This window comes from Bison bison, unplaced genomic scaffold, assembly GCF_000754665.1.
Source record: "Bison bison bison isolate TAMUID 2011002044 unplaced genomic scaffold, Bison_UMD1.0 scf7180017864289, whole genome shotgun sequence".
Taxonomy (NCBI): Eukaryota; Metazoa; Chordata; class Mammalia; order Artiodactyla; family Bovidae; genus Bison; species Bison bison.
The window spans coordinates 15,427,828-15,439,537 of NW_011494861.1; the positions used below are offsets into that span (position 1 = coordinate 15,427,828).

At 44.3% G+C, this 11,710-nt stretch overlaps 1 protein-coding gene across 1 annotated transcript in view; it reads right to left on the minus strand.

The window, feature by feature from the left end:
- SERPINC1 (serpin peptidase inhibitor, clade C (antithrombin), member 1) overlaps positions 1 to 6,928 on the minus strand; it is a 10,998-nt gene extending 4,070 nt beyond the window's left edge. The window contains exons 1-5 of the mRNA XM_010850080.1: positions 6,763 to 6,928; positions 4,436 to 4,805; positions 3,558 to 3,773; positions 2,610 to 2,747; positions 145 to 535 (exon numbers count right to left, since the gene is read on the minus strand). Of these exons, the coding sequence (XP_010848382.1) occupies positions 145 to 535; positions 2,610 to 2,747; positions 3,558 to 3,773; positions 4,436 to 4,805; positions 6,763 to 6,803 (1,156 nt within the window). The 5' untranslated portion in view covers positions 6,804 to 6,928. The remainder of the gene's footprint in view (positions 1 to 144; positions 536 to 2,609; positions 2,748 to 3,557; positions 3,774 to 4,435; positions 4,806 to 6,762) is intronic.
- Between the last annotated feature and the right edge of the window lie 4,782 nt (positions 6,929 to 11,710).

The following is an 11,710-nucleotide window of genomic DNA, read 5'->3' on the forward strand; positions in this document are numbered from 1 at the left end:
AAGGGATTCCCCTGAGTTGGCAGTAGGACTGGGATTAGAATCCAGGTGTCTGGACTCCCTCTCGTCTACTCCTTCCCCATCTCTTCCACCTTTGGTCGGACAACTCTGAGGGTAGAGAAAGGAGGAAACCCTTCCTGCCCTCACCTGGGAGCCTGGACTTCTCAGGACTGAACAGGTCTTCGAGGCCCATGTCTTGCAGCTGCTCCTTCACGCTGAAGCTGTCCTCGATGCGGAAGCGGGGCATGTGGACCACCAGCAGCGTCTCTGTCAGCTCATCCAGCCACTCCTGCAGCATGTCTGGGGTGAGTTCCTGTTCCACCTTGGCCAGGGTCTTCTCCAGCTTGGGCAGGATGAGCACCATGGTGATGTCATCACCCTTGAAGGGCAACTCGAGCACCTGGGTGCTTTCTGCTACTCTCCGATAGCGGAACTTGCTTTCCTGGTACATCATGAGTACTGAACATGACTCCCCATCAGCCTTGTAGAACAGTTCCTTCCTTGTGTTCTCGGGACTGAACTTTGACTTCCACAGGCCCTGGAGGAAGACACCAGGTGCGAGAATCACAAAGCAAGAAGACCAGAAACATCCGTAGGAGAATGCTGACATGAAAAACAGTCAAAATATTTTATTACATTAAAAAAGTGAAGTTGCTCAGTCGTGTCTGACTCTTTGTGACCCCATGGACTGTAGCCTACCAGACTCCTCCGTCCATGGAATTTTTCAGGCAAAAGTACTGGAGTGGGTTGCCATTTCCTTCTCCAGGGTATCTTCCCAATTCGGGGATTGAACCCAGGTCTCCCTCATTGCAGACACTTTACCATCTGAGCCACCAGGGACGACCATGGAAGTGCAATTTTTAAGAACAAAGACCTAGAGGGATGTGCATAAAAAGGCTTTTTAATACTGACTGTGTCAGAGTGACAGAATCATGAGTGGGGTTTTTTTTTCAATGAATTTTCTGTATTTTCTAGATTTTTCATCAATGACTATTTGCTTTTATAACAAGAAAAACATAAAAACAAAAATAACCTACTGGCCTCTTGGCAAGTCTCTTCTGGAGTTTAAATCTAATTGCCTTTTGCCTTCTGCCTCCCACCAGCCTCCTTCTCAAAGACCATCCTCCAAAATGCTGGGCTTTCTCCCTGATGAATAAAGCCAGACAAAGGTAGTAACCCCAGGGAGTCATCTGGGAGTCCTGCCAGGCAGAGAGTGAGGCCTGGCCAACTTCCTGTTCAAAGAGGGAAGGGATACAAGATACTGCTTTGACATTTCCAAGATGTAGTTAGCATTCCTTGTCATCTTCTGGCTCTTTGATTTGGGGACAAGTCACTTAACTCTTTCAGTGGTGGTTCTTCGCTTGTAAAATTAGGAGCTGGTTATTCCTAATATTTGTAGGATGCTTATTGTGTGCCAGTCACCGCTCCAGGCATTTTGTATGCATTGACTTAATCCCCTCAGTAACCCTGTGAGGCAGATGTATCATTGTTACCACTTTATAGATGCAGAAACTGGGACACGGAAAGGTCTTAAGTAACTCTCTCAAGTTTGTAGTCACAAGTGGAAGAGTCAGAATTTAAACTAAGTACTGTCTGAGCAGCTCAAGTTCTCATTTGTGATGTCATGAGAATCAGAAGGCAAAGTGTTTCATAAACTGCAAAGGGCAGTCAGTACACACTGTAGAAATGCAACCTACTGCGTTCTTGGCATGAGGGAACCCCCAAGCAACAAAGCAGTTGGCAACAGCAGTGACGGGCTAACCCTCCAGGCCCAGTCGGGGAGAAGAACACATCTAGAGCATGACCCGGGAGGGCACAATTCAACCTGTGTTAAGCTGGTGGGCCTCCTGAGTGTCAGTGGTCTGTTTATTCCCACTATCCTCTCCCCTCATCCTTTTTCCTAAATGTAATCAAGTTGGAACAATCTTCAGAACTTGACTCTCTGAGAAAGACAAAGCCATCTGCATGATCATGTCACAAGTCCTCTGCAAAATTTGAGGTTAGTCTGGTACCAGGAGGTTCAGAAGCTTCAGGCAAGAGGAATTTTGAGATGCTGCAGAAGCTGCTCTAGATGATGGAGAAAACCTCATCACTGAGGATTGTCTATAGACTCTGTCATTTTGTTCCAGATTTCAAAATGAAGTTAACTGGACAGAAGAAATCATCACATACTTATGAGAATTTATTATCATGCACACCTTGCTGCTGAGCATGCTGGTCTATGAATGTGTACACTCTGCCTTGGGCCCAGAGACATTACCAGGCCCCCTTTGGACCTCAGTCCAGCAACCACAGCCCTAGACATGACTCTAGACTCAGCAAATTTGTATTTATGCCCAGACCACGCATGTACTATTTCTCAAAATGATCTGCCTACACATGCCCAATGGTATGAAGGAGAGTGAGCTGGAGGGAAATATGTCATCCCTGAGGTCTCTCCAGGGTCATTTTATTTTTTTGCATTTATTTTTTTTTAATATATTTATTTTTAATTGGAGGATAATTGCTTTACCGTATTGTGTTAGTTTCTGCCATACATCAACATGCATCAGCCATAGGTATACATATGTCCCCTCCCTCTTGAGCCTCCCTCCAGCACCATTTTTGAGTACCTTGAAGTAAATGGTGTTGACTAGCACCAGGACAGTGAACTCATTGATGGCTTGTGGGGGAATGACATCAGTGATACGCCCTTCAGTCTTATTGGATATCCATTGGTTGATAGTCAATCTGGACTGCTCTGCATTTCCCTGAGGAGAACAGGAAACAAACCTACCCAACTGTGCTATTCAATTGGCTTCTCCATCTCCCCATGCAGAATTTTATTTTGTCCATCATCCCTCCACTCTTTCCCACCATTTTGTTAAACCATCACTCTAACCCAGATTGGAGAAACCACACATATCTAGCATATTGTTGTGGATCTTCCATAGAGTTAATAAATATTAACAGAAGAAAGAGAAAGAAAAAGAGGAAGAAATAAAGAAACAGAAGAAGAGAAAAATAGTCTAGAAAAAGAAAACAAAATATTATCTTCTTTGACTTTGGAAACCTGAACTCTTATGAGTATTCATGAGATGTGTTCTCTAGGAAGCCAAGGAGTGACGGTGGAGGTGCAGGGGGCACAGGAGAGATGTCCATGTGATCCAGAAAGTTTGAGAAATACTTTTGAATAAAATCAGTAGACTTCTTTGTTGCAGGACTTTTTTTTTTTTTAAACTTTTTAAGTAAGTCTGTTTATTGAAAGGATCTGAAAATAGTAATAATGCTTGCAACATTTAAGGTCTACAATTGCTCTGTTATGTGAATGAGTGCCCACGTTCTGAATGCCACTGTTACAGGATTTTTATAACTTTTTCAGAGGAGCCTTTGCAATCCATAGATAGCACTGATTTCTCAGGTTTCAAATAAGAATACATATCCCAGGGGCTCTGACTTAAAACACCTCTTCCTGCCTTCAATTAGCATAGCAGTGTTCATTAGGATCCTGCTTCCTTGTCTCTTTAACATCTGAGTAGAGAGGAAGAACTCTGAGGTCTGGGATGACATCTGGAACTCACCTTGAAGTCCAGGGGCTGGAGCTTGGCCCCATATACCACCTCACTGATGTCCTGGTAGGTCTCATTGAATGTAATGGATTTGTCTCCAAAAAGACGGTTGGCTGATACCAACTCAGAGGATTTATTGGCTTTTCGATAGAGTCGGCAGTTCAGTTTGGCAAAGAAAAAGTGGATCTGATCAGAAGTTTTCTCAGAGATGGTATCAAACTTAAAAACCTGTAGAAGCCAAAAGAAAATAATGGTGGGTCTGGTGGGACAGCCTGGTTCACATGATCGGTGAGCATCATGCCAGGCAGCCCCTGACCAATAGTCATCAAGCACAGTGCCTGGCACAGCATAAACATTCAACTCATGCTTTCTAAAGGAATACATGGAAAAAAGAAGAAGAAAGCGGGGGCTTCCCTGGTGGTCTAGTGGTTAAGAATCTGCCCACCAATGCAGGGGACATGTGTTTGATCCCTGGTCTAGGAAGATTCCACATGCCATGGGTTAGCTAAGCCCATGCGCCACAAGTACTGAGCCTGTGTGCTGCAACCACTGAAGCCTGTGAGCGCTAGAGCCCATGCTCTGCAACAAGAGAAGTCGCCACAATGAGAAGCCCGAGCACCACAACGGAAGAGTGTCACCCTCTCTGGGCAACTAGAGAAAAACCCATGCAGCGACAAAGACCCAGCACAGCCATAAATAAATAAATAGATAAATAAATAAAGGATGTGTTAAAAAAAAAAAAGGGGGGGGGTGGGGTTAGGAAGGAGAGAGAGAAAAAGAAACACAAAGAGCCGGGGACACTACCCAAAGTCTCGAAAGGGTGCTTAAGCACATGGATGTTCTCTTAGGAGTTCCAGCAAGGAGCTGGGCAGAAGGGCTTTGAGTTGTACCTCCATCAACTGCTTGAGTGTGTTGTCACAGGCACCCAGCTTGGTCATAGCGAAAGCTGTGGAGATACTCAGGGGTGACAGGAAAATGTTGTCATTGTTATTCTTGGAGTCTGCCAAATGTTGATAGAAGGCAGTGGCAAAGTGGGAATTGGCCTTGGACAGTTCCCAGACCCGCCGGTTGGTGGCCCCAGGGATCTTCTGCTCGGAGCCTTGGCCCTCAGTTGCCTTCTTCTCTGAGGAACGGTAAATACACATGGGATTCACAGGAATGTCCCGAGGTTTGGCTGTGCAGACGTCTTCCACAGGGCTCCGATGACAGGTCACACAGCCCCAGAGGCCAATAAGCAGCAAAGGGAGAAGACATATACTCCTATAGGGGGACAGAAACCTGAGTTAAGCTAGGCTGAGAAATCCCCTCCCCACTGTCCACCACAGATTTACCCTAGTAGATCACCAGCCCACACTGTGTGGCCAGGAGGGCCAACACCTTTGAAAAGTACAAGGGCCAAGGACAAGTTCATTCCTGGACTCCTTACCCTGGACATAGTCCTGTTGAAATTAGAGTCAACTGTGGGAGTAACGATGTTATTAGAAGTCTTGTGTGCTCAATGCCTCATGCTGGAAGAAATGAAGAATGCGAAGCTTCCAACTGGTGAACTGGACAATGCATACATGAAATATGGCAGGGAATTTTAGTGCCCAGGGAAAACTTAGGTAAGTTGGAGGAGCCATTAACAGAAGCTATTTAGGGAAGGGATTTTAACCTGGATGTTAAAGGACTGGGAAGAGTTTGATTGACAGCAACACCAGAGGCTAAGAAGGAATGTCTGGGGCAAAACTACAATCTATGTGCTGAAAACTCTGAAATCTCTAGCTCCAGTCCTAGTCTTTCCACTGAGTTCCAGACCAGTTGTTTGCTGGACAATTCCACCTGGATGTCCTGTTGATCCCTTAGTGAAATACAAATAAACTGAACTTGTCTCTCACCCAAACACCTGCTTCTCCTTCTATGTCCCCCAGCTCAGCAAATGGGACCTTCAGGTACCCTGTCATCCAATCTAGAGACCTGAGAGCCATCCAGGATTTCTCCCTCTCTCCCTTCTCAATAGTCAGACCCTAGATACTATGCATTGTTTTCTTGTTCTCTCACTGCCTTAGATCAGGTCCTCATCATTTTCTGTTGCCTGCAAATTTTAGTAACTTCCAAAGTGTGTTCACTAAAGTAAATAAAACCAGTCTCACTTTCAAAAAAAAAGGATATCATGAAATTGACAAACTAGGAAAATCGGGACACCCAATTAAGTAAACAAAGTGATAAACTCTATTATAGTGTTTTTATAGATAAGACATGAGGAGCCAGACACTTCCTCTGGTTGACTTGGGGCCCTAGGCCTACAGAAAGGAGTCTGTACATGGGTACTGACTCTTCACAATCTTCCCGCAGCAGAAAAAGACAAGACATGTAGGCGGTGTAGAAAGGACTCGCCAGAGTGGTCTTCCAGGCAAGTGTGGGGCTGGCTGGAAGCTGGGGGCAGCTGAAGGGTACTTGGTTTCTTGCATGATCTGAAGTCAACCCTGAAGTCTTTTTAAGAACAGAGGCACTGAGTGGGAGAGCGGAGGTGCTGAGCGAGCTGTGGACGACAGGGTGAGGAAGCAGGGAGAAACTTGCCATTCATCTCTCCAGCTGGCTTGCCTCTGTTTCCCATATTATCCCTCAGCTACCCTTAGAAATACAAGTGGAGGCTGTGGGGGCCCTGGGAGCTTTGTTAAGCACAAAGAAAAACCAAGGTGATCAAGCCAGAGCCTCACTTTTAGCTTCCTGTAAAAAAAAAAAGGAAGGAATGTGTATGATGTTAAGAGATGATCCTTTGTCAAAGGTCACTGAGACCTTGGGAGGGAGTTGGGGTTGTGACAGGAAAGCGGGGTGGGCAGGGCGGAATTGGGTGGAAGGAGCAAAAAGAGAGTTAGGAGGTCCTCACCCATTACATTGGCTCCCTCTTTCCGGATATATGGCAGGCCCAGCGCTTCCTCTTGGAGTGTCTCCTGGGCTGCTGAGAGGGCTGCCGCAGAGCAGCGTCTCTTCTGAGGGAACACATCCCCCTTGTTTCTTGGGTTGGGAATCCAAGGTGTGGCTTAGGGAAAGGCCTTATCCCAGGAACCAAGTGGGAGGGAGGGTACTCAGGATGATGTCTTCCAAACGAGTCTCATTATAACTACCAGGGAGAGAGGGCCCAGTCTTCTTGAAGGTGTCGCGGTCACCCCGGCAAGCCCCTCAGAGGTCAGGAAACCCAGTGAGGGCATGCGGAGGGGAAGCCCACCCCTCTTACCTTTTTCCAGCGGTGACGGTTCCTATCCCATTGGAAATCATGGTCACTAATCTTCCACAGGTCTGAGCGAGTGGAGATAGTGTGGTCTGAGGCAATCCCTCTGGACTGGTTCTTTCCTCTACATCTGACTGGGGTTCCAGAGGCTAGGGTGGGGGATGGAGCTGGTGAGGAGGGGAGGCCCGAGGTCAAAGGCTGATGACCGGCTCCCAGGGTTAAGTAAAGTGTGGAGCCCAGTGTTGGTTAATTAGTAGAGAAGTTTTAAAGTTCAGTCAGGTCCAGAGAAAAAGGCCCACCTTTCTTACTCTTTTCATCTTTACAGAAAAGGAAAAGGACATGTTCACAAAATTTCATCAGAAAATACCTGACAGATGAGAACTCTGTCTGCAGGAACTTTTTTTTCCTGGTTAACCAAACCGGGAAGTAGAAAATAGTACATATTCTATATAAATAAAATAGTATTACTGTATGAGCCACCAGGGAAGTCCCAAGAATACTGGTTGCCATTCCCTTCTCCAGGGGATCTTCCTGACCCAGGGATTGAACCCAGGTCTCCGGCATTGGAGGCAGATTCTTTACCATCTGAGCCACCAGGGAAGCCCAGTATATAACTAGCCAAGTTGAATGTCCAGAAAATTCTAGCTTTCTACCTCTCAGTGCAATGCCCTCTTTCTCATAGCTTTTTAAGGAGACAGAATAAAAGAGGTGATGTTATCTAATCAGAGGGGAGAGAAGAGAAATCAAACAGGCGCTACCTTCAGGCCTCTGAGAGACCATGTGTCTGTGACCCAGACAGGTTACACCTTTGTGTAAAATGGCCTCATTCCCCATTCAGCCTTGAAGTGATTTGAGAGGGACACGATAGCAGGGGCCTCAAGGTGCCACCACAGACATTTCTTAAGGTGGAGGAGCTAGGTGAGGAATACTTAGAAAAATTCTATTGGGGGATTGGGAGACAGTGTGGGGCAGGCGAAAAACAAGCTTGCAACTGCTGAAATACTTCTAAAAAGCAAACAGAATGAATTATATTTATGTATATTGTTAATTTTACTTATTTTAGTAATTGGGGAGATGAAGTCAAATTAGTGGAGATAAAGGGCAAGGTTTATATTTATTTCCCTCTTCCTAAACAAACCAAAAACAGTATGACAAGGATTGCTACAAATGTAGATATAAGCCACCTTCTGTGTGATTGAAGACTAGTATTAAGTTGGTATTGTCATAGGCATTCTAAAGAGTTCTCTATTCATTAGACAGGAGAAACCTCTACCTAGACTGCAGTTGTGTCTAATTTATTTTTAAACTTTTTTGGCCGCACCCTGTGGCATGTGGGATCTTAGTTCAGGACTCGGGATTGAACTTGCACCCCTCGCATTGGAAGGCAGAGTCTATTCCCTAGACCACTGGGGAAGTTCCTATGTCTAAGTCTTGGCTGATTTAAACTTTGGACACTATGACGGCCTCTGTGTATGGTATGAATGGTTACAAGGAACAGTCCTAAAAAGCCCCAGAACGGTCAGAGTCTCTTGTCACTCCAGATTAAAGGCAATTGGGAAGTCTCCTGTTCAACCACTTGTCCTCAGCAAACATAGACAGCAGGCACTGTTGTAGAGGCTGGGAGCTCCAGTCAGGAAGACATGCAGCGATCACATAAAGAACCAATATATAAAAAATAAACCTGGGACTTCCCTTCCAGTGGCTAAGACTCCGTGCTCCCAATGCAGGGGGCCTGGGTTGGATCCCTGGTCAGGGAACTAGATCTCACATGCCGCAACTAAAGATTTAGCATGCTGCATCAAAGACCCCGCACAGCCAAATAAAATAAAATAAACTTAAAAAAAAAAATCTGTAACATGTTGTGTGTGCTTAGTTGCTCAGTCATGTCCCACTCTCTGCAACCCCATTGACTGTAGCCTGCCAGGCTACTCTGTCCATGGGGATTCTCCAGGAAAGAATACTGGATTGGGTTGCCATGCCCTCCTCCAGGGGATCTTCCCAACCCAGGGATCAAACCCAGGTCTCCCACATTGGTGGCAGGTCTTCCACATTGCTGGCAGATTCTTTACCATCTGAGCTACCAGGGAAGCCCACGTTAGGTATTAATAAGGGTTACAGAGGAAAATACAACAGGGCAAGGGAGTAGAAAGTGATGAGAGGAGATAGGGACATTATTGTAGAACGGTGGTAGGAAAGTCCTCCCTCATGAACTAACATTAAGGAAACAGAATAAAGTTGGGGGCGGGGGGAGGAGGAACCACATAGTACTTTCAGGAAGAGCTTTCCACATAGAAGAAACAGGAGATAACAAACATCCTGAGGTGGAATATGCAGTTCAGACCTATTGTTCCAACTTGTAGAAGTTGTGAGACATGCCTTGGAGGAAGGCAGACGAAGAGATGGAGCACAAGGGGTGAAGAGGGTCTGGTGAACATTTGTGGGAAAAGAGATGAGGATGCAGATACCACCAGACCAGGTAGTGAAGAACTATACATCAGCAACTGGGTTTAATATGTTCATTCATTGAGTCATATGCTCATTTAATTAACATGCTTTAATAAATGCCTATAGGTACCAGGCATGGTTGGTGCTGGGCCTGGGTATATGAAGATGACTTTGCTCTCCAGGAGCTCCATGCTTCACAGTAGACCCCAGACATGATGATAAACATGCCCATCAATGCTACTGGTCATCTGACTAAAGCTGGAGCAGGAGAGGGGAAGATCAGGAGGTGATAATAGTGTAAGAGATTTCCAAGACTAAGATACAAAGTCTTTTTATTTTAAAATAATTCTAAAGTAACAAGAAAGTTGCAAAAGTAATACAAAATATTCTTATACATCCTTTACCCAGATTCCCCAAATATTCACACTGTTCTCATCTTACATTTGCTTTCTGTTGTTTCATACCCCTCTTTTCCTCCCCATCTCTATATTTTCTGTATTGTTTTAGAATAATTTGCAGATATAAATGCCTTTTTATCCTTATATAGAGTGAGGTTCCTAAAAACCAGAACATCTCTTTATATGATCACAGTATAAAATACACAAGATTGATAGTAATACAGTACCATTTTCAAATCCATAACTCTTATTCTAAATTTACCAAATGTCTATATTCTTTATAGCAACTGGTTCTCAAAAATTTGGGTCTTAGGATCTCTTTTTAGTCTTGCTAAATTACATTTAAACATAATTATTTAAATAATACATACATAAAATAACTTTAACTTCATGCATACACTGAAAGGTTTGCATGGGGGAACTCCCAGGATCACACCTTGGGAAACATTAATTTTCAGGCCCTGAAAGTCCCTGCCCCATCACTTCCAGGTCCAGGGTCACACACTGCATTTAACTGTCATGCTTCTTTGGTCTCCTCTAGTTTGAAACAGTTGCTCTCTTTTCTTTGTCTTTCATGACTATGGAATTTTTTAGAGTACGGGCCAGCTATTTTTGAAGAATGTCTTTCAATTTGAGTATATCTGAGGTTTCTACAGGATTTGAAAGTTACACTTTTTTTTTTTGGTAGGAATACTAAAGAAATAATACTGTGTCATTCTCAGTGCATCATATCAGGAGGCACGAGGTATTAATTTATCCCATTAATTGGGATAATTGATGTCAGTCTTGATCACTTAAGTTAAATAAGATCAGGACTGTAAAATTATAACATTTCCCTTTTTATTAAGTAAGTATCCTGTAAGAAGATACCTTGAGAACATGATAACATTACTTTTCATCAAACTGTCACATGCTAATTTTAGCATTCCTCAGTGGTTCTTCTGTAAGGCTTTTAAAGCACTTTTCCTAGTTCCCATCTGATTCCTTAAGAAGAATTATCATTGAAACCATTAGAATTCAGACTTCAACTAAAGTTAGACAACACACTCTCTTGCTAGGGTGTGAGGAAAATGCCCTTTCACCCATTGCTGGTGGGAACGCAGACTGCTATAACCCTTTGAAGGAAAAGTTGGCAATACTAACATTACAAATGAGTTTACCCTTTGAGCTGGAAATTCTACTGCAGGAAGTGTATCCTACAGATATATCTGCATGGGTATAAGTAAGGTTACCAGTTATAACTTGATTTGCATAGCAAAAGATTAGAAACAATTTCCACTTACAGCAAACTAGTTAAACCAACATACATCCCCACAATGGAAGACTATACCACTGTCAAAAAGAATGAGGCTCTTTTCTATGTGCTGATATGGAAGGGTTTCTAGGACCACTAAGTAGAAAGAAGCAAGCACTGCCAAGCAGTGCTTAGAATGTGCTACCTTTTGTATCACATATTGGGGTTGATAGGGGTAGGTGTCGACAGACAAGGGTGGGAGTGAGTTTTGTCAATATGAATCTTAATTAATTTTCTATTTTTGAACATGTCAATGCATCATTTAGTCAAGACGGTATGGACTTTGTGAGCAACAAGGGCATCAGTGTTGTATTCCACAGAGGCTTGGGGAGACAGGAGTATAAGGGCATGACGTGAAAAGTGGTGGCAGCACCAAAGAGAAACTAGACGCAGCTTGAGCCGCTGGCTGGTGACAGAGGAGGAAAGAAGAATGAGAGTAGCCAAGGTCAGTGTCTGCAGGTGGAACTGTGGTGTTTACGTGTGCTCTGCCTGGGAAGATAATTGCTAATGACTGTATCATATTTCACTGTCTAGAATTTTAACCATTGCTTCACAGTCAGTTCAGTTCAGTTCAGTCACTCAGTCACGTCCGACTCTTTTCGACCCCATGAATTGCAGCACGCCAGGCCTCCCTGTCCATCACAAACTCCCGGAGATCACCCAGACTCATATCCATCGAGTCAGTGATGCCATCCAGCCATCTCATCCTCTGTCGTCCCCTTCTCCTCCTGCCCCCAATCCCTCCCAGCTTCAGAGTCTTTTCCAATGAGTCAACTCTTCGTATGAGGTGGCCAAAGTACTGGAGTTTCAGCTTCAG